Below are 23,963 nucleotides of genomic sequence, written 5' to 3'. Positions count from 1 at the left end.
TCTCTGGGATAATCACTGTGGCTTATGAGATGGGAAATATGGTCTGATCTGCGACATGTACCCATCACCTGGCCACGGTACAGACAGTGCTTTGATCAAGCTGTTTTAATAATAGGGACGCATGCGAAACAAAATAATTTTAACCAAGGGTGGGAAAGGTTGCAAGAAGACTTTTATGGGATTAGCAACTCAGAACCACACAGAGTGGGCAGGGCAAGGGCAGTACTTCATAAGGAGATGGGAGGAGAGGACCCTAAAGGAGGAGAAACAGGATGCTGGGTAGACAAAAACAACAGGTAACCACTACAATAACTAAAATGCATGCATTCTTAGGCGAATGGTGTGCAGCCTGTCACAGAAATGCTGCTGAAGATAGGCGGTGAGAACTCAGGCAGGAGATGCAAGTTGGGCTGGGTGTAGGGTCTCCAATGATAAATGGAACCATCCAAGGGCTTCAGTTCAAGAAATGTTGTGATCAGACCCATGCCACCCTATCACCCCCCTTTCTCTGAAAATGAAATGTCTAAGCTGTCAGACTATCATGACCAGGTATCAAGTTTCCTTCCTTCCCCATGTTTGTCTTTTCTTTTCTCCAGTTCATGCACTGTCCCGTCTCAATTCTATATGTAGTCCCTACATCCTGGCCGTTTATTTCCCAATCTAAAGTCAATACCACTTGAGGGAATTGCTTTTGTCTAGCACTGAAATTCCTGGATTCTTACAAACCCTACTTTTCAGTCAGTCTGGCACCAACCAAAGGGTGAGGCAAATGGGAAGTTAAGTGGAACTGTCGTAGTGATTGGTCCCAATCTGTATGGGTTCTTGGACTTAATTTTCTATCAGTTATCACATATTCATATTAGCCTGAAAGCCTGAGGACTATGGTCATCTTCTGACCCATTCACAATTGAGAAGCTGTGAATGGGTTTTATTCTACAGGATCAGAATGTGCCAACCTTTTCCTCTCACGTTTGAGGGAGCCAGTGTGCCACAGTGGCCGCCGACCCTCCTAGTAGGAGGTAGTGTGGTGGCCATTGCTCGTGAAGAGGTAGATTTTAATATTTTCACTCTTCATGAACTTTTTGGATTATCTAATCAAATATTAGGAGGGCTATGTTCCCAAGAATGCTTAGAACAGCCTACAGTCTTTGAGGTTGTTTACTACAGGGCACAAGTACTCGCACTTGGTGAATGAGATAATGAATGGATCATTCAGCCAGAGAAACAGTGTAATCCAGGAGAGAACTACATTTCTCTCTCACTTCCTTGAAATTATTAAAGGTGCATGCACTAGTTCCAAATGAGAAAAATCAAAATTGGACAGTTCTAAAATGAAAGTTATATATTTTTTGCCCTCTGATCACTACACAGATCAAACGGGAATAATGCTTCAGTAAAACTGAACATTCTGAGAAAACTAACCTGCTTTGCTAACTGAAAATGAGAGGCAACAAAGGAAAGGAAAGGAAAAAGGCCACCTTCTGTGAACTGTTACTGCAGTCACTGACAGCACTTAGGGAGGGTAAACGCAAGAAGAGGTCATAGAAGCTGAAAGAAAGGCAACAACATAAGGGTCGCAAGAGAGTCATAGTGTTAGCTGCCTCTGAGAATTGTACCTAAGAGCAAAAAACAAAAACCTTCCCAGGCTCTTACTGGCGGAGTTTGGATTTATTATGACAGCCTTAGACCCACAAGATGGTTGTACTTTTCCATCACAAAGCTCATGGGGAATCAAATATTTTCAGAGATCAGGCGGAGATGGTAGTGAGTGTGGGTGTCGTCAAGGGAAGGTATGCAGGAGCTCATAGATATTCGATGTCTTCCAGGAGAAAGTACTAAAGGTCAAGTATTAACATACTTGTTTTTCATCTTACTCTCCAACAGAGGACCAGATGTAACCTCCCTAAAGAATAGCTTCCCAACACAGCCTGGCAACTGTACAGTGGGAAGGAAGCAAGATGCACTCTGTGACACATAAATGAAAAACCAGAAGGTAACAGACAATACTAAGTGCACTCCCACCCCTATTCAAACACAAAGGCCGAGGAAAAGTTCATGCTAACTACCTGCCAAGAGACTATTTTTGGGGAAAACACGCACACACACCAGAAACTCGTCTCATATTCTCCACATAGTACTTGAATTTTAAAATTTCTATTAGTTAACCTATGTTGGAACAGTTTTACAAGGGCTCTACTTGTCATGAATTGATAAAAGGTCAACATATAAACAGTACAGAAAGGAAACAAAAGAAATATTAAACATTATTTAACACTGTGCAACTTGTTTCCCTACCAAGTCTGTATTTGTCACTAGAATGGAAAACTAATACAATGTATCCTGGGCATTTTGGCTTTTTCTTATTTAATTTTTTCATTCTTTTGCTTATTATTATTTTCTTTGATTGTGCCACCCAGCCCTCGGCAGTGAAAGCATGGAGTCCTAACCACTGGACTGCCAGGAAATTTCCTCTTTTGCTTTTCTTTTTTTTGGGTATTTTGAATCTAAGACACGAAAGGAAGTCTATCCAGGCCCGGTAGGGCACTCTTTCAGGAGAGCCTGGGAACAAAGGAGACCAACTGGGGAACTCAAGCCTAGAGCCATTCGTTGAGAGCTCACAGCTAGAGGGCTGGGGGAGGGGATGGGGAAGACACACACACACACACACACACACACACACACACACACACACACACGCCCCCCTCCCGCCCCACCCCGAGGTAGTTTCTGCCATTTAGGAGCTCGCTATGTATTATGGGAAGGAAACAGGCACTGTGGTGTAAGACAAAGCTGGGAATCAGGGGACTAGGTTCTAATTCTGACTCTGTCATTGGCTGGCCATGTGACCTTATAGGGTGGGAGTGGTCACTTGTCAAACAAAACGATACATCTCTGTAAAATACAGGAATTAAATGTGATGGCATTTCTCTAAGTATATTCATATAAATAAAGTTATGGTTAAATAAGTTTGGAAAAACTCCCCCTCCTCCATCCCACAGCACCAGATAGATTCACACTGCATTTAATGCATCAGAGGCTCCTGAAAGTCCTGCTGTAAAGGAATCTTCTAAATTTGGCATTTCCCAAACTTATTTTCTGAACCGACATCTATTAAAGTCCGCAGAACATGCTTTGGAAAATGAGGATATCTACAGCCCTTCCAGCTTTAGAATTCTACTGTGGTCAACGACATCTTTCCTTAGAGACACCATCAAATTCCCTCCTCTACTGCTGAGTATTTAGTCTCTCAATGTCTTTGGGCTGAACCTAACATGCCACCCCTCACTTCACTTTTCATGACCTTTATGCTATTTAAATGCTCACATGAAACTAAAACAGGGTTGGACTAGATGACCTCTAAAATCTGAACAAACCCTGAAATTTTAGGATCCTTTGAAGCATTGCAAACATCCAATGAAGACTAAAATAGGATGCATATGACCCAGGCTGTTATCATGCCAGCAGTAACGTTTACTAAATGAGACCTTTGAGATGAAATTTTATATCCTGCCATTCTGTACACTGCTCCAAGCTCAATACTGCACATACTTCCTTGGCAACTTCCTTTCTCTCTGACTACTGCAAAAGGAGACAGTGTGGTCTGCAGGCTTCCTAGACCCATCCTAGAAGTAACAGAGTTCAGAGTTCAGTCGGGGTGCTTCCTGCCAAATCTGCTGTAGATACAGCAAAAGTTTTTCTATGTAGGTAAGTTATTATAAAATGTCAGGAAACTATATGCATTGCCCATACCTAACCTAAAAGGATTTAATGCATGTGTTTCAAATTCAGCCAGAGGACCATCTGACTCCTGGCAGGGGCTTGAGGTGCAGGGATGACAGCAGAATCCGGGTAAGAGACACTTGAGAGTAACCACAGAAGTTACCTACCCAACACTCAAGACTGTCTGGTCAAGTTCTAGTTCTTTCTCCAGTCAATGACTGCTACATCCTCTTTTTAGCTCTGCCTTCACTCTTCTTTAATATCGCGTATCTTTTTTGGCCCCATTTCCACGCTAACAAAAGATTATTCAAACAATTGTTAAGATATAACACTCAAATTAGTTTTCTCAATTGTCCAAATGCCTTACTCATTACAGCTGAGAAGACAGAAATATTAACTAACCTAATCAGAAAGCAATTCAGTTTTTTTCCCTCTACTGTAGGCCTTACAGTGAACTTTCTAGGCTTGGTCCGATTCCACCTTAAGGGGCTCAAGTGTCATCACTGGAAGGAGTTGTGGAATTGGCCGTGACACTCCACTGGTGCTTTCCTTTCCTCTGTTTACTCTTTGGGGGCAGGATATGACCCGAATGCTTCAGCCCCCAATGAGGAAACAACAGAGAGAAAATGAGAATGAGATGAGGGCTTCTACAGAACGTTCAATGTGAGAATTTCCAAAGGCTGACAGATGTTATTTAATAGAAGTCAAACATAAGATTCCCAAGGCTTGCTATGAGAAACTGAGTACATTTTGTAATCTGTTCTAATATACTGTAACACTGGATTATAACACAAGCATAATTACTGTTGAAAGTAAAGTTATGAACTAACAAAACATTCTCCTTATTCTAAGTTTAAATAATTCTTGGGGACCTAACTGGATTAAAATTGTTTGAACAATCTGACCAGTACTCAGAAGAATCATCATAGCAGGTACACAAAATAGAGAATAAAATTTTAATGGTATCAAAAATTTAGTACTTGCTGGAATTAAGTTGCAAAATATTACTCAGTAACTGACTTAGCTTCTAAATCAAGCTAGAATTACACATACTCTGTATATTACTTGAGTACATACAAGTACATTCCATGATAACATGCAGAGACATGGAAACAAGAAGAGTACTGTGAAATCAAAATCACCATCTCTATTGATGAAATAATGAATTGAAAACAAAACCCCTATCCAATAATCCAGAATATCTCATTTTGAAAAGGGGGTTTTGAATGTTGCTGTTTTCAAGAACTCAAATAACTTCCATGTGGTTAAATTGGATTTTTTTCCTCAATATGAAAAAAGGGAAGCAGATATATTCCTATAGCTATGGGAATATACTTTTCTTTTTACCCTGTATCAAATGAAAAGGTTTGCTAGGTTTTTACTCCTCTCAGGTAAAAGGTGCTCTTCACATTCTAATGGTTAAGAATGAATCCCTTGGGACTTCCCTGGTGGTCCAGTGGTTGAGACTCCACGCTTCCAATGCAGGATGTCCAGGTCCAGTCCCTGGTCGGGGAACTAATATCCCACATACCGCAACTAAGTCTGCAACTAGAGAAGCTGCAAGCCGCACGAAGACCCAGAGCAGCCAAAAAAAAAAAAAGAGAGAGAATGAATCCCTTCAAGCTCTTAGGCATTTGAGTGTCATACCACCCAAATGCTCACATACCTTTAATGATAAAGTCATATGGGATATGAGTTTAATTCTCCTGAGAACTAAATAGACCTACGAAATAAACAGGGTATGAGAATGACCTGAGTTCACAGGAATCTCTAAATTCGAAAGACATTGCTTCAGCTTTGCTAAGATTGCATCAAAAGCCTTTTATAGCAAGAGTTTCTTAGTGAGTCACGTATTTGGGCATGGAGCCTTGGGATCTTTTTAAGCACTAAAAAGAAGTGCTTTATGTTGTGCAAATTCAATGAAAGGCCAAAACAGATAGAGGACTGACAGTGCTGAGTAAAACCTACAAGTAATCCAAAGATTCTATCACCTTAAAAAGAAAGGAGAAGGTGAGATGTACGACCGACCAACTTTGCTCCCAGTTTGACGATTCCTGGGGAGCTAAGATAAGCAAAGACAGCACCTTAAGTGGAACCCAGCGGAAGCCTCTCAGAAGCATGGGTTGGTTGTGGCAGAGATGGCTACTGATCCCCTCTAAGTAACTCCTCCTTTGAGTGTGAGAACCCAAGAATGTATATGACGAGTAGGGTAAAGTACTGGCTTCACAGTCATTTCTCCAAATTATGAATTGCAACTTCTGTTATTATTACTGTTTGCAAAACAAGAGGTCACATGTGAATTATCAGTCAATGAACAGCACATAAAAGAATACGGTCTGTCTTCAGTCTGAGCTCTGATTTGCTCTGTAATCTAATTCAAGGCACTTTAAATGTTTTGGTGCCTTAGTGTTCTAACATGTAACATGAGAATAACACTCATTTACTTACCTCAAGAAGCTACTACATAGATTATTAAATTGCAAAGCACTTTGAGCTCCTCAGATGAAAAGCACTGTGGAAAAAATTACAGCTGAGGAAACTCTTTCAATGCCTCAGAATCCTGAACTATTGTGTCTATGTCTCAATTACGATTCCTTAAACACTTTAAAAATAAAATTTGTTAGTGGCACTCCATCCCCTTTTCATATGTTAATTGTTTGGCACACAGATGCTTATATACTTAAAATTTAGTTGTCATACTCCCTACTCCAAAGAAGTTTACTAATTTTCCAGTAAAGTTTATTAAATGTACCCATTATGGAGTATTCCATGTCAAGTTTAGAAAACTTTAGCTTTCTCTGAGGTACATGTGACATAATAAAAAGTTCATTTTTTTTTCAAAATAATTGAACTAGTGTTACTCGTGTAAAACTACAACTTTTTAATGAAAATAATGCTGAAAGTATGCCACAGTGTCTATATATTCATCTGAAGAGTACAAAGATGGAGTTCTGAGAAAAAAGGGCCTTAATGCTATAGAAAATAAATGTGGTTCTTAAATTGTTCACAGGAAACATTTAAAAAAATGTAATGTTTCATACATTGACATAAAACAATTAGTCAGAGGTAATAAACTATAAATACAATAGTTCAAATGTTGTTTCTATTTTAGCGTTAGTTTTTCTAAACAAGTTAAATTCAAAACATTTAAAATCTGTTACTCATGTTTCAAAGAAATTGTGGAAATGGAAGCTTTCATGGAGATCGAAAACAATGATACCACCTTGTGATCTTTACGTAGAATACCCTGGACCTTGATCATTTTAGATTTATAACATATTTTGGTTAATACATTAGATTCAACCCTTTAATATGCCTTTATATTTGGGAGAAATTAGATTGTGATCTATAACCTTGCAGTCCACCCAAGTCCTCCTTACTTCCAGGTCTTGCTTGATTCTCTGCAGGGGGTTCTGTCAGACTCATACTTAAAATGATGAAAACTATAAATAACTTCTTTCGGACTGGACATTTGTTTTGTTTTTTAAAGTAAAATAAAGTGCTTCTAAATTCAATTATTTCTTACCCTAAACAAAAGTGAAACATACTTAAACCTGAAACTTCCACATGTTGACACATATATTTTAACAGAAAAAAATCAGTTTTGGGCCATTAATGTCCTTCAACAGTTCAGACTGGATCAAAGTTGGGTTTTGCACTATTATCGTGCTCATGTTTGTACATGAAGGTTAAAAGAAAGAGGGCAACATCCAAGGACGACCAATAGGCAGTATGCGATGTGACAGCTGACCAATAGCGGCTCTCCACAAGGCCTTCTCTGAGTTCAAAATCAATTCTGTGATCCAATTCCACTAAAAAGAAAAGAAGTCAAACAAATGAATAAGTATTACAAGATTGGTTCTATATAGACTTACTAGAGTTGAGAATAAAAATTTACCAAATAGAAGTGACTCTCCTAATTATTATTACTATTTTTAAAAAAGTGACTTTCCACTCTAATCTTACAGGAAAAAACACTCAAGAGCCTCAGCAGCTCAGGATTCTATTTGGTGAACCTTTTCCTTTGTATGCTCAGGTCAAGATGGAATAATAAAGCAAGAAAACAAAAATCTCGCTTGGTATCACATAGTATATTTGGAATAAAGAAACTGGGCTCAAATCCTGGCTTTCCTAGTTAATCTTTGTGCCTAATCTGTAAAATAAGGCAAGCAGCCTTCTTGCAGAATGATGGGCCAGGCTTACACGTAACAATGCCTGCAGGAGTGCAACAGGGCACTCAAAGGCTCCTTCACTGGGGAGGCCCTTTACATCAACTGGCTCAGGGAGATGTGTTGGAAGATAACATCTATTACAGTCCTACGACGTTTTTCTCTCCTCTTGGCTGAATTCCTCAAAGGCAGCCACGACACACCCTTGTCTCTATCCTGTCAGCAGGGCCTAACATGCACCTGGGACATACACGCTCATTAAATGTTTGTTCAATAAAAGAATCCACTAGGTGGCCAGGAAAGTTAAACTGGGAGGAACAATGGTAATCCTTGACAGGAAGGATTTCATTTTATAACAGTGTTGTCTTCAAACAATTCAGTGAATTCACTCAAGTCTTTTCTAAACACACAGAAAGTCCCTGCAATACGTGTTAGAGAAAAACCACCTTACCAAATCAAGGCTCTAAGATTGCGATCGGTTCATCTAACAAACCCTTAGAGATAAAACACTTAGAAAATGATAATTTGATCTTCAGGAACTCCTTTAAAACTGTCAATGAGCCATATTTTGAAGGGTCTGTCTTAAAAATAAAAAGCACCGAAATCACTACTCTTCAGACACTCAAAGTCTGCTCTTTGTTCAGAGTACCAGCAGATGTGAAAAGTAAAAACTGGCAAAAACTAAGGAGGTGGGAGAAAAAGTTGGGTTTTGCTTTAGCCTGGAAATTTGGTAATTGCATATAGGAAATCACATCATTTTAGAGAATGATTTCACATAAATGTTTAGCTAATGCTTATTTTAAACAGGTATTTTGTGACAATACCATTTGGTGATTTAAAAATGCACTTACAGTTGTTATTTTTCTATTCAATTGTGCTTTGCTGACAAAGAATGTCAGAAAATATCTGTACATTTTTAGATAAGGTTTACACTTAAACAGCATAAATACCCAGTTGGTTATAAAACCCCATGAAATATATCAACATAGGCTTTTTGCAAAGTTTTTTTAAAAACAAAATACAAAGTATTTTTCTCATTTAAATTATGATAAGCTAATCCATAATAAGAAATAGTTGAAATCCACATGTGGAACTGTGGGATAGTAATGTCTTAATTTTTTATCTTTTGTATTCCATGGGACATTTGTGTTAAATTGGTAGGTACATTCTGGCACAACAGACAGGAAGATGAAAAGAGGAAATGAATTCTCAAGCACGATGAAGAGGAGTCAAGGTGAAGTTAGTTATAAAGAAAAAAAAGGAGAAATAAGAGGAAAAACAGAAGAGATGGGAAACATACACAGTAAAATTGGTGAAGCCCACACCAAGTTATTTCTAAGAATTCACTTTTAAATGCCACTGTAGAATGTCTTCCTAGTCCAAGTCTTAGGTTGAACTGTTGTATTAAAGTCAAAGAAAGGGAGATTTTCAACTAGTGTTATTTGGCTCCACTTTGATTTTATGTCCCTGAAATTTATTCTTAATATGCTATTACTGTGCAACACTGCCTTTCATATACTATAAACTCAAATGATAAATTTATTGTTCCATTATATTATATGCCCTTGTACTTCTCATCACCCAGAGGATCTCCAATAAGTGTCACTAACTAGATTGCCCCTCCCTATCCCTTTCTATTTATCTGTAGGTTGTCCCCATCAAAATGGGAATTAGGTAGCCAGCTTGTACCTGATGAACCTATTTTAGTCTCTCATCTTCCTTAAAAGGTTTACCCCAGGCAGTCTGGCTGCCACTGCAGCTGAGCTCACATTTGTGTTGGTTTTGCAGGTGGATGGATGGATGTAAGAGGGCCTATGTCTCATCTTCCCCCTTTCTGTAGATCACAGAATTCCCAAGGGAGTGGGGTTACTACATGGCAGCACTATTCCATCAATATATGTGCTATGAGATGTGCTCTTGACCAAAGTTGGCCCAAATCTACGTGGAGTTGCCTTGGACCCACTTTCTCATTGTTACCATATCAAGAAGGGGTGGCACCATACAGGTTAGTAGTTTTTTCCGAGTTTCTCTCACTGAGTTAGGTCAAAAAGAAAGGAGAACATAAAATCATCACTTTGTCCTTCTTTCTCTCTCTCTTGAGTGCCTAAGTGCTAAAATTCCTCTATCTACCAAAAAAAAAAAAAAAAAAAGAATGAGATTCCTGAACAATTGAAGAGAGGTAAAAATGAAAAAAAGGTTGTTGGCTTTTAACAATCATCAACGATTTGCACTGTGCTTTCAGCAGAGAATTCTTTTGTGCACAGGGCCTGTCAACATGGATATGGTGTTGAAAAGTAAAATATATGAATAGAAAGTCACCATCTTAGTATTATAATGTGTACTAACTAGACAGGTTTCTTCTATTTAATGGGAGTGTCTTAACTTCCCTGGAGAGAAATTTTCAAAAACTTAATGAATCTTAAAAGTTATCTTATTTGTAAATAACAATTATGGTCATAATTGCATGATTTTTTGCTTCAGGTCGATACCAAGAAAACCACTTAAAGTACTAGGTAAAGGAAACTGGGTTTCCAAATGACTGGTGAAAGATTCATTTGCAATAAGAAAGATTGTGCTCAGGGTTCTTGTTGATAAATTATGTCTTCTTATTTTTGTGCTGCCTCAGAGCGACTATATATTTCATATGGTTAGGTGTTTGACATCCAAGGAATATTTACATTTTGTGACTTATCATAGCTTCAAATATATTTAAGAATATTCTCTAACCATCCTTTATTTGAAAAAAATAACAAAAACTCCATAATGAGTTTTATAATCAGCTGTCATTTCTAACCCCCAAATTTCCCGACACTAATATACCCTGAAAGACATTCATATACCTAACATTTGACAACAGATGGGCTATTTGGGTAAATACAGGCTCATGGGTTGAATATAAAGAAACTCCTGGAGATGCCCAGATTTATTGGATCCTCTACCATCTGGTTGGAGAAATGTTCCTGATCATATTCAGAACTACTCCCTTCCACTCATCCTTGGTTCTCCTCAAAACTAACTTCTGGTTCTCTACATACCCTGTGCTTCCCACCTCTGTGTTTCTGCTTATGCTGTTTATTCTCTCTGCACTGTCTCTTCATCTCTGCTTGTCCAAATCCTACTTCCACAAAGCTTTTTTTGATTTCTCCAGGTTGGATCATTTTCTCATTCCTTAGAACTGACAGAGGACTTTACCTGTTTCTCTGTTATGTGGCTCATCACATTCTATCATATAATTATTTCTGTAGTTATCTACCTTCCCTACTAGAATATATGCCCTCTAAAAAATTCTTAACTTCCACACCAGCATTTAAAATCTTTATGGGCAGCACTGAAATCTGTTTCATCTTGGTATCTTTTCTAGTGACCACCTACTTGGCTCACGGTAAAATCGTTGAATGAATAAAAACAGGAAAAGAGAAAATAGAAGCCATATACATAACACCATCTGAATCAGATCAGTGTGGTGCCAATTATGATTAGTGGTCTAATTGCTTGGGTAGCTGGGATGGTTTTAAGGTAGTGAATAAAAAGGACTACTTGAATGTAGGAGAAATGTATGAGTGGATTAATTTTCCTTTCTCCAACTAAATATGCAAAAAGCACACATCAATTATTTCTCTATGGAAGTGACCATTACATGAACAGGGACCAGAGAGAGCACTTATATAAGATCATTTCTTGAGGGGATTTCACTGAGTTAGATCAACACAAACTGCTGTTATAGAGCCAAAAACCCAAATCAGCTTGTTATGCTGAAACACTGTTTTGGAATCTATATCAAGTAAGATTTTTTTTTTTTTTTGAAAATAGAAAAAATGCATGAAAATTAGCAATTATAAATACAGAAATTATAAAATTAGATATGGTTAAAAAATCCAAGGAAACATCTGTAACTTATTTTTTTGTTAAAGGTAAAATTCGATATTTAAAAAAAGGAAAGAGAAAGGAGCTATAAAAAAAGGAATGAGAAGTTAATGATGAAAATAATTTTAAACTGCTAAGATTAATCTTTACTGATACATTTTGAATCTGCTGAAAATTAAGAGACTGAAAATATCTCTTGCATCCAATAATAATAATTTTTTCAAAGCAAACCTACACCTCTAAAGAACATTAAATATTTGTGTTGAAATCAGTATCAGTTATGGCATACCAACAGCCCTAGGGGAAGTGTTACTAATATCTGAAATAATTAGAAATGATTAAATCCTTTATACTATGAAATCCTTTTAAGTATATTACATGAAAAGAATACTGAACCTCTTTGAAGGCTGTAGGGCAATAGAGGAGAAAGAGAATGGCCTAATGCTTTTCTCCCCTCTCTAAAAGGTTCCTTCTTTGTAGAAGCATATAGGAGTATCATATATTTTAGCACATTAAGTGTCTAATCAATACTCGAGGGTTTCTGGACCACTACATTTAAGATTAGAAAATACAGGAAGAGAATACATATAAAATAGTCTATTAATGGTAACATTCAAGCTGATCTCATAGAACTGATCCAATTTTTCAATGAGCAGGAGAAATCTAAGTAGATCATTTTCATAGTGCTCTGAATGCTATTCCTGACATATACCATACCGAGGGTATTATCTTTATTCTGCATTACATTTTCCGGAAAAAGAAGTTGTGGGAGATTAAAGAACGATTCTTGAAGTCTGAAATCTGTGAAAAAAAAACACAAGATGCTGTAAAGTGTTGGCTGATGGTTACAAATGGCCTTCAGTGATGCAGTGGCCAAAAGTTAGAACAATACTCCCAAATAAGCTGATTAAACCTAGGATACATAAAGAAGTACACACTTTGGTTTCTGTGAAGAGCTCTTTCATGGAAAATGTAAGAACAATTAACTCTGAAATATAATGTCATAATCTGTTAATGCCCAAATATCCCCCAAATGTATAGTTCAATTAAGTTCTAACCTAGAGGCAAAACAATGCTGAAAGAAACAGATTCTTTTCATAATATGTTACAAACACAGGGGAGTACAAGAAATGAAACAGTAAAACCACTGGAAATAAGCCTATACTTTCCAAAAGAAATGAAGAGTAGCTATATAAGATGCTTCAAATTGATGTCAATAAGATGGTTTCAACTGACAACACTAAATCTTCAAAGAGAGAAACCCTGATGGATCATGAATTCACAGTCTGTGTCCATCTTACCCTCAAAGAGCAAGAGAATCAAAGTCGGTAGCTTCAGAATGAAGGTTATCAAGAAGAGCTGAGGCAATCGAATGTGAGCAGAAAGGAAGGAAGGAAGAAAGGAAGCCAGAATCACCTAATCACAGTGACCAAATTCCAGAAAGAAGATTTAAGGAAGAAAGGTTTTATGATTTGCAACATATAGCCAAAATAGCAATTATGACTTAAGAAATCTGTCTAAATCAGGATTACATAGAAGAGTGTATTACTGAAGCAAGTCCAAGAATTAGTAAGGTGAATTTTGGGGATTTGATTTAAAAGGCATAATTCTCCCGTAGTAGTGGTCCAATTTTAAAAGTTGGACTTTTAAAATCTGTATCTAAAGATGAATACATGTAACTAAGAAATCATGATTAGCTCACAGTTAGCTGAGTCTATAGCTGGCAAGTAATTTACCATTAGGACCAACAAAGAATTTATATGCAAGAATGACAGAAAACATATTTTGTTAAGATATTAAAATATAATAATGTGATACAGCTAAGCATCTCTACTCACTTGTACTGGAAGAATAGGTTTCTTCTTTATTATCACTTTGAAATTTCTACGTTAAATAGTAGAAAAACTAAAAGATAGGTTTCTTCTCTCAGACCCTATAGACTTCTCTCCGTATGTCTTCATTACGCCGTCTCTTGGGCTCAAAATACCCTGCTCTCCTTGTTCCCTCATTCACCCTAATGTTTACTAGCATCATTGTTGTGCATTAACATTACAAGGAATTGTGGCTTTTTACCTGTCATTTTACAAAATTCTTAGAATTTTTCCTCAGAATTTTTCTGAGGATTATTTTTCCTCAGAAGTTTAGTTTTCTTTTGACATCTGCATGTTATAATAGAATTTTGTATTTTCACAATCTCATTTCTGAGAGTAAGCAGAAGTGAGAGTTTAAGTCAGCAATAGTATAGGAACTCTTATAAGAAAACTATGAATTTTGTACAAATATCAAAATCAGAAATGAATTTTCTAGGCAGTGTTCAAAAGGCTTGCAATTATAAAATTTTTAGTACTCAGAGTCTGACATAGATAGGATTAAGTTAAAAAAAATGGAATTGGCCCAAATAGGAATGGCCAACTCAGAAATGGCTAGGGTAATTCATCACGGAGTGGAGGTGACTGTGGAGAAAGATCCAGCCCCTAGGACTGCTGCACGGCAATGAATGCTGGTTGTTTTAAAATTCAGAGTAGCAGACACAGTAAGAAAACAAGGCTCTAAATATCTGAGATGAAATGTTTAAAGGTTTTTAGAGGAAGAAAATAAAATTTTCTTGCTATAGTTACAGAAAGGAAGTAGCTAGTTTCAGAGTCAACATTTCCTCATGTAAGTCAATGGAAAACTAGGACTTGACTTATTATCTTATTTTACTGGACATTTAAAAATAAGGCTCAAGTTTACATCCTTGGAAGTAAATATATACTAAGTGTATTAGTGTTTCACAACTATTCAAGAGTTTAGACCTTATAAATCCACTGGAAAAAATTAAATAAAGCTCCATTCTAATATAAGTCCAGTATAATTATCCTTTCATTCACTCATTTCTTGAGTATCTATTTTACACAAGGTAGCTGGGATAGGATTGGAAGCGATACAGTGGATCCAATACAATTAAAGCTCTGAAGGTTTTATAATTCGGTTGGATGAAGGGAACTGAGGGATTAGCACCAGGATGGCTTTGGCATAGCAGTTTTAAAAAGTATCAAGAGTAAATACAGCATAGGTTTGAAGCAATTACATGAATTTTTAAGGCTGAGAAGACCATATTTAAAAAAAAACAAAACACTTTATAAAAATCAGGAAGTGCTTACCACAAAGAGATTTGTTTTATGCTTGATGTGTAACACCTCTGTGCCACAAGGCCCTGATTATTAATGCTCTTTACTTAATTCACCAACGCAGAGAGTAAAACTGCATTTACCTAGGGATTATTCCTAAAAATGTAAGTAGAAGAAAAAGCATTGTTTCTTTAAAAGCTAAGGCAGGCTTTAGATTAAGAGTTGACTGCTAGTGTTAATATCTTAACCCTTTGTGCTCCTCACATTTTAAAAAGGCACGGTATAAACTTGGAAAGAACAGTATGAACTAACATGCAGAGTCAAGAAAGCCAGAACTGCTATGTGCAAGGGTCTGCGTTGCCACAGTGGACGTGGGAGGTGAGGCAACCGGCTTCTTCTCGTCTTCCACAGAGTCCCTTGATGCCTCAGATGGCTGTGATGCAGACGAACGTCCGAACCTTGAGAACAACATTCCTCCAAGTCCCTTTCCAATGCTCGCAGCCCCTACATTTCACAAAACAGGGCAGTCATTCTGCTGAATTACACCACACACCAGGCTAAAGAGCACCACCCATATTTACAGCCACTTGGCAGAGGGACTAAGCCCTAGTCATGTTTTTCCAGGGTGGGAACATATGAAAATTACAAGTTATATTGTAGGTTTCTAAATAAAAATGGTGTTGAATAGAATCAGAGTTGTACAAACTCCAGGAATATAGCTTACAAAGGAATAAAGATTCTATTTTATTTGTGATCATTGTTTTTTAAAGTATCTCTTAAGATTAAAAATGTTAATAAAAGAACCATGCCATTCACATGGGCATATATTCACTATTGATAGTCTTACTCCTGAGGTTAAGTGGATATGTTATAAAAAGCTATGAATAAACAATCTTTATGACGAAGTCAAATATCAGTGAGTCCAGCAGATAAAGCCTTTTTATAGTGCCATCTTGTGGCATTTTATACTAAGGCAACTTGTAACCAAAAGCAATGGACAAACTAAAGTGGCACAGAATTGAGCTCTGGTGCTACACCATTGTGGCTGGTACTGGAGATCATTCAAAGAGAAATTAAATACCCTTGTTGCCCTCAGGAAGGACACATATTTTGAGAGACTTTTAGGACATGGATCAGAGAACTGGTCGGCAGGGGCACCCTTAGTACTCAAGCACTCCCTCATTTCATGGATGAGGAAGCAGAGCATTAAAAACTACGTGACTTCCCAAGATCTCACAGTAAGTGATGGGGCCAAGGTTAAAATGAGAGACTTGATTCCCCGATCTTCTTTTGTGCATCCAGCTATCTCATATTCTTTAACTACAGGATCTGATCTAATTAAGAGAACTTTAGTGCTTTTGCCCTCAAATATGAACAGTGAGAAGGTGGTTAGCTCTAAACATGAGGATTAACTGTTGGATGTTTTGTAATACATAGAGTATTTCCAAGTACTTAAAATTTCATGTCTATATAAAAGTGCTTAAATTCATTGATAAGGAATACTGAAAAGAAATTACCTAATATGCTTGCTTTGCCTATATTTGTTATAGATTCCCCATAGTGTCGGCGGGACAAGACTGGTGAAGTCACAGGGCTTGGTATTGTTGAAATGCCTTCACTGTCTGAAATTGAGGTAGGTTCTTTTGCTGGGTGAAGAAAGCTTGGCTTCATATACTCATAAGGTAGAGGATTGGAAGTATTATACCAGTGGATCTGGACAGGTGAAATGTTGCTGTAGTGTTTCAGTATTAACGGTTCTAATCTATAAGCCTTGATTTAAAAAAAAAAATTCAAAGAAACAAAACATTAAGGTACAATGCTTGGATTTTAGTAAACTGTTCATTCTTATTTTATTGCATGCTCAGTAGACCTCAGCAAATGTTTAAAAACCTGATATTCTTAACATGTGTTCTTATTTCTTCACTGTTAACAATATGTAGTTTGTCCAATTATAGATCCTTGATGAGACTATAAAAAAACAATTAGTCTAGGCTAATAGTGCCCATTAATTAGTTTTTCAGAGAAATATTCATTTTTATTATGTTCTGATATCATCTAGCAATTAGATTTATAGTAGTCTCACAAACAAAACTGAAGCAGTAAACAGTAACCTGGAACAGAGCAAATAAGGTCAATTTTTAATATCTAAGCTCTCAGTAAACCCTACTTTCAAGTAGATTAATATAGTAACAAACACTACATGATGGTATAAGACCATTTGTCTAATGTGAAGTAGGGATGATATAGCAGAAAAGGCAATGGACTTGGCATCAGAATTCCCTGAGTTCATATTCTGGCCTCTGTCACTTATTAACTATATGACACTCACCAAGTCACAAGGTCTCAGAGCCTCAGTTTCCTGAGCTATAGAAAGGAGATAACACTTCCTACTACCTCACAAGGATGTTGGGAAGAATAGATAACTTTGGAAAAACTGCCTAGCACAATTCTCACATAAGCTATTTAAAAAAAAATTTCACAGAAGAACTATAAAACGAGTAATAAAAATAATTCGTAATAATGAGTTTGGAACCCTCCTTTATAATACAGCTGGCCCTTGAACAACACAGGTTTGAACTGCGTGGGCCCACTTGTTTGTGGATTATTTCCCCCCATAATCACATGGTACAGCACTACATGATCTGCAGTTGGTTGAATCTGTGGATGCGGAACCGTGGATACAGAGGGCTTCCTGTAAAATTACACCCCAATTCTTGACTGAGCACAGGGGTTACCCCAACCCCCGAGTTGTTCAAGGGCCAATTGAATAACAAAATTTAAGACTGTACAAAGTATAGGGTATATACTGAAAGTTTAGAGTTCACCTATGATCTCAAGTTCACTTTCAAGTTATAGGAGAGTGAGTTAAATGAATGCATATTAACAAAATACTCAAGGTCTAACTGGGTGTTTTGCACACATTTTACTTAATCCTAACAACCCTATGAGGTAAAATATTATCATCTGCATCATATAGATAAGAAATAGTCTCAGAAGTGAGCTGGCCAAGATCGTGCAGTCAGTATTTGAATCTAATACTAGATTCCATTTCAGTGAAATTTCTTAAATATAACCGTTTCGATTCTTTAACATATGAGAAATTTTCTAAAATTCTGGTGTTTGGCCATTGTTATATTTATTTGGTACTAGCTAAAGATCTTTTAAAAGACTTTATAGAATTATATAAAGCTATTTTCAGAGAATAAATGCTATTTAAAATAGTTTGTCTTAAATCTAGTTATATCTAGCCTTGTCCCCAAGAGGATTTAAGGAAGAATTTTTCTCATCCAAAAATCTTACTTGGCATTAAACTGTTTATCTGGATGCAGACAGATCCTAAGAGTATTTACATTAAAAAATTTATTTACAGTACAAACATAACAGAGAATGTAAAAATCCAAAATGTCATAATTCCACCAAGCTAAAATAAATTCTTCCACTTTTCTAGGTTTAATACATAATATTTAAATATTTTCATTTCTAAGAGTATCTACCAATCACATTTCAATGTTGCAGCATACTTTAGAGAAAAAAAGTATTTGAAGTGGGATTTTTAAAATTTATGGTTGCTACGTTATTGGTATTACAACTGGTTAAGGTTTGAAAGTCCAGATGACTCCTGTCTTTTGGATTAATTGTCTAAAGATAATATTTTTACATTATGCTTTCATCCTACAAATACAACCTAAACAGAACATCTTTAAGGTATTTTATTTCCTGATCCCTAAACTAATCAGAGGACAAATATTTTAAAAACATGAACTCATGCAAATGTAACAGATAAAGGCATATCTTGGAGATACCGCAGGTTTGGTTCCAGCTCACTGCAATAAAGTAAATCACACAAGTTTTTTAGTTTCCCAGTGCATATGAAAGTTAGGTTTACACTATACTCAAGTCTACCTGTTAAATGTGCCACAGCATTATGTCTAAAATAACAACATACATACCTTAATTAAAAACTAATGCTGTTGGAAAAATGGCACCAATAGACTTACTCAATGCAGGGTAGCCACAAACCTTGTTTGTAAAAAAACGCAGTATCTGCGAGAGATGTCTGTAAATGAAAGCTTTCTCGTAAATTCAGCAGTACCTTGTAAGATTTCTTACAGAGTCTCATAGGAAAAATTTAATATTGAGAGATAAATGTCCATATTTGCAACTCACCACTGGATCTGTTGGATGAAAAATGTTTAGTAATCGGTTACAGATCTCTCTGGGCAAAATATGGTCTTGACTTCCAGTGTTTCCTGGGCGGATGCCACGCAATGCCAAAAACACTGCCAGCGGGGATCCCATACAGAAGAAATTTTCAACCTACAATGATAAAGTCATCCTAAATTTTAAAAGTGGTGAAGTGTTTTTCAAAGAATTTGGGCACAACATAATATATGGTAAAATACAAATAATAAATTTGTCTCCAAATATATATCTTTTTAAATGAGCTTTGTCTAGATCGTATCTGCATTACTTATTAACTATGTAACAACCATTAATTATTCTAAACAGTCTATCCAGGAGCAACTTCATTATCTTTAAATCTAATAGAAAATTAAGAATGAGAGTAAGGAGAAGGAAGATTTATTAAGCTACTCTTTTGTGTAAAGTAATAGTATATTAGGTATTCTAAAACATATAAAGACCAATAAGGCAGAGCTTCTGCACTCAGAGTTTACAATCCTGCGGGGAGGCAGAATAAAACAGTGCGTAATAGAGGGGAAGCGTGCTACAGGAGAGTAGACAAAGGAATAATTAATCCCAACTTTGAGGGCTTTACAAAGGAGGAAGCATTTGCACTGGCCATAAAAGATGAAAAGGATTTCCAAAGTTGGGGTTGGGATATACTGGGGCTGGAAGGATATTCCATATTGATAGAACCACATGAACTAAAGCAGAGGGAGGGAAGAAACTGGCTTAATTTAGAGAATAAAAATAACCTGATATGGTTGAAAATTGAGTGTGGGGAAAATGTAACTTGGAATGAGAATGTACAGAACCTTGACTGTTTGACTAAAAGAGCTGGGCTTAATTTATTTTACAGGTAGTGAAAGAGAATAGGATTTGACCCATGTTTTAGGAGGTTAGTAAATCTGGTAGTAGCTTGTGAATGAACTGGAAAATTAAGAGGCTAGTGACTTGGAGACAAGTTAGAAAACTATTGAAAGAGTTTAGGCAAAAGATAATCTGCACCCAGGAGGACAAGCTGTTCCATTCAGAAATGGAGATTTGAGAGATTAGGATGGAATCAGCATGAATGAATGGAGATGGGGATAAGGAAGGAGCCAGAGGCAATTCACAAGATTTGGGTCTGGCTGACTGGGAAGATATTAATTAATCCATTAATTGTTAACAGGATACTCTAAGTAAATCATGTTTTTGTTCATAATTAGTTTGAGGTATCTGTAACATACCTAACAGGTATTGAATTGAGAATTTAAGACAAGAAATATAGAATTGGATATGCCAACTTTTCTGTCTTTGTTTATGATTGGTTTGCAGTTTGGTGGACAAACACACAAAGGAATTATTCTCTCTCAGATAAAAGTAACGATTGCTTTAGGGTTATCTATATCCATCAAATAATTTTAAAGGTGAAGAAGAGCTTTAGACATTTAGTCTAACTGCCTCATCTAGGGATGAATAAACAGATGAATTCAGAGATGTTAACTGATTTTGACTTGGCTACTGTTACATAACTAGTTAGTGGCAAAGCCTCATGATCACAACCAAAGCTTCCCACTCTCTAGACCAATGTTTGTTGACATTTTTTTCCTCTTTTGAAAGTTCAATGGTAATGTGTGACAAATCTAACACTTTTATTTATGGAAGTAAATCCATCTGCCAGTTAACAGGCATAGAAAGACCTCTGTTTCTTTTAGAACTCTGGAGTACTAAATATTAATTTGCTAATTCATCATATGTTCCTTTTAAAATTTCAGATTTCTATATTTTTTCTCTATCAGTAATTAAATAATTAAAAATTCATATTATTAGACTACATGACTATGTATTAGAAGGATACACAATTATAGGGCATAAATTCTGGTTATGTGATAACCGAATTTTGAGATAATAATATACTTAGTGGATCGTACTCAACTCTCTAGTACAAAACCCAGGACATGAAATAGAAGAGTTTACTTTTACTATCAGATCAATTCTACATATTTAACATTGATTATATATAATAATGGTGGTAGAGATGGAACTCAAATTCCAGGTGGGGGGTGACTCCAAAGACCATGCTCTTATGGCTTTTATTTTATTTTTATTATTATTTTTTAACATCTTTATTGGAGTATAATTGCTTTACAATGGTGTGTTAGTTTCTGTTTTATAACAAAGTGAATCAGCTATACATATACATATATCCCCATATCTCTTCCCTCTTGCGTCTCCCTCCCACCCTTATGGCTTTTAAATGTATCTTATAACTTTACCATATGGCTTTTAAATGTATAAGTTAAAAAAAAAAACCTTTATAAGTCATAGAGATAGATTCAATAAGAATTTTTGCATCATTCCATCACTTAACCTGTATGTTAAGTTTCCATGATAAAAGATATCAAGAAGAAACAATATAGTACACTAGACATGGGCATATATTCAACTGGAAATGAGTATTAGGAAACTTACATCATGTTCCATTTAACATTACAAACAAATTGTTATTCAGGTATAGGCTGTGTCTTCTCCAATGGTCAGGTCAATGTCAATGTCTCTCTGCAACTTTTTATTCTTCTAAACCATTGCTTTCGACAGCTCTATTCCGATGCTCAAAAACCCTGAAAAGCTTTCCGCCGCCCCTATCAAACATAAGGTCCCTTTTTCTAGCTCTTCCTGCTTTCCCACATCCTCCATGCCCTTTATCCTGTATATTTTAGCCAAACTGGCTTGCTCTCCTTGCTCCAAACTAACTGCGTGCACCTCATCTTGTGCTTTTATCATACACTTCTTATTGATTGAAATGTCAGCTTTCCATCCCTGGAATCATCACTGATATAATTCCAGTTATTTTTCTTACCACATACCACTAGCTGGTCACAAAGATTTGTTAAATTCTAAATATTAGATATTTACCAGATCTGTCTCTGTTTTTCTTTTCTCACTATTTAAGATTATTTGGTGTTTCTTGGACGTACTATGAAGGTATATCCCTCCATGCCTTTGTTTATGTTGTTTCTTTCAAGAACACAGCAGCATTTCTCCTTTCTTCTACTTAGCAATATCCAATTTACTGAGATTAAGTACAAATGTCATTCATTTGTAAACATTTACAGGCAAAATTAAACCTCCTTCTCATGCATACATCATTCTTTATACTGCTAATAGACCCAGTAACACTGTGTTACATATTTTGAGGGCTAGGAAACCATCTTGTCCATTCTTAGTGGAACCCAGAAACCAGCAGTGTCCAACACACCGCAAGTGTTAAAAAAAAAAATTCATTTGAAAGAATAATTAGGATTTCATTTGAACCCTAACATCATGCTTCAAATGATGTTTGAAAAAAAACTGAGATCAACAATGAAAATATCACCTGTCTTTCCTTACCTTAAATTTTAAGGCAGGTGTTTGTGTCATAGATGATGCCTTCAATCCGTGTAGCCGTTCTTCTATGTCTCTCAGCCTAGAAAGAAGTATGAGATTATGTACACATTCATATTTATAATTTCATAAGTATTAGATGTTTACCAGTTCACTAAGCATAAAGAAGAAAATAATGACCCATCATCCAATCCCTCAAATTAAACCTTATTGACAGAATTTAATAAATGTACGTGCTGTAGTACAGAAAGTCTAAAAGTTTATGAAAGGACTTCCCTGGCAGTCCCAGTGGTTAAGACTCCACGCTGCCAATGCAAGGGGCGCAGGTTTGATCTCTGGTTGGGAAATTAAGATCCCATAAGCCGCACGGCGCGGCCAAAAAAAAAAGGCTAAAACAAAAAGTTTATGAAATAATTAGTAAAAGTACCCCTATTCTTCCAATACATGCTGTTAATAGCTTTTTGGGGGAAACCTTTAGTAAAATGTGAGGCACATACAAGCATAGATACACCTTTAAAAAAAAACACAGCATATGTTCATACCACATACACTATTCTATATCTTTCCTTTTTCTACAGTTAATAATGAATCTTAGCAATCTTTTCACTTGTCCCCTGACCTACTTCAGTCTTTATAACACCTGTGTAATTGTCCATCATACAGACAAACCACAGTTTAAACTTCCTCTGCTGGTGAACATTTGGGTTATATCAACTTTTTCCTATTACGACGTTCTGTATCTAAGTCTGTTAAATTTTTTTTTTTTACAAATTTTTTTTTACTGGATTTTGTGTCTAAAATATAGCTCTGAGGCTTGCCAACATGACATTTTCTTTCAAAACTATCAATTATTTCTGACACTAAAAACTTTATGTATTTTTCCTATGGTACTTAATAAAATTCTAAAAGAAATCCTTAGACAAATTCTATAAGACAAAAATAAATTCAACGTTTCCTGAGTAAGAATTTAAGTCAGCTAAATTGGTTGTTTTTATATAATGCTAACTATCAAAATGAGTGACTTTTCACTGTTCTATTAGAATCAATCAGATGATCATTAAGAGAACAAACGACAGATCATGTAACTAGAGATGAAGATAGGAATGTAGCAAAGAATTAAAAGATAGTATCAGGAAGGCTGCAAATGATTAGATAATTATAAAATCTGTCAAAAATATATTTGTCAACAAAAAAAGGGCTTTAAAATTATTTTCAGAATAATAAGAAACGTAAAGGCCCATCTCTAAGATTAGTAAAACTACGAAAGATTACAAGCTAGTAAACATTTTCAGTAAGGATTCTACAAAGTGACTCAGCTTGGAATAAGTTTTAGATTTCACTCCTAATAAACTGTGAAGAAAAGACAGAAGGAAAAAGAGGAAGATGGAAGAATAATTTATTTTATGCTATCGGAAAACACCTAATTAGTATGAAAATTAAGTCTCTAGCTTGATTAGGCATGTTATTCAATAATCTTTGTACCCGAAACAATGTATTTTTTTCTTTATTATGAAAATCTTAAGCTTTCACCTAAGAAGTCCAGTGATTCCAT

General features: G+C 36.1%; 1 protein-coding gene across 15 annotated transcripts in view; it reads right to left on the bottom strand.

The window, feature by feature from the left end:
- Nucleotides 1–23,963, bottom strand: part of DDHD1 (DDHD domain containing 1) — a 118,243-nt gene that overhangs the window by 8,961 nt on the left and 85,319 nt on the right. For 5 of the 15 annotated variants that reach the window (XM_082450354.1, XM_082450362.1, XM_082450360.1 and 2 more), the window contains 6 exons: nucleotides 22,418–22,493; nucleotides 19,031–19,180; nucleotides 16,381–16,633; nucleotides 15,176–15,367; nucleotides 12,471–12,554; nucleotides 156–7,532 (listed from right to left, as the gene is read on the bottom strand). In XM_082450354.1, the coding sequence (XP_082306480.1) occupies nucleotides 7,351–7,532; nucleotides 12,471–12,554; nucleotides 15,176–15,367; nucleotides 16,381–16,633; nucleotides 19,031–19,180; nucleotides 22,418–22,493 (937 nt within the window). In that variant the 3' untranslated portion in view covers nucleotides 156–7,350. Of the gene's footprint in view, nucleotides 1–155; nucleotides 7,533–12,470; nucleotides 12,555–14,896; nucleotides 15,020–15,175; nucleotides 15,368–16,380; nucleotides 16,634–19,030; nucleotides 19,181–22,417; nucleotides 22,494–23,963 lie in introns of those variants that run through there. The other 10 variants (XM_082450361.1, XM_082450364.1, XM_082450365.1 and 7 more) reach the window with 7 other exon arrangements.

Source organism: Balaenoptera physalus, assembly GCF_965194825.1.
Source record: "Balaenoptera physalus genome assembly, chromosome: 2".
Lineage (NCBI taxonomy): Eukaryota > Metazoa > Chordata > Mammalia > Artiodactyla > Balaenopteridae > Balaenoptera > Balaenoptera physalus.
This window is presented reverse-complemented; position numbering and strand designations above follow the sequence as displayed.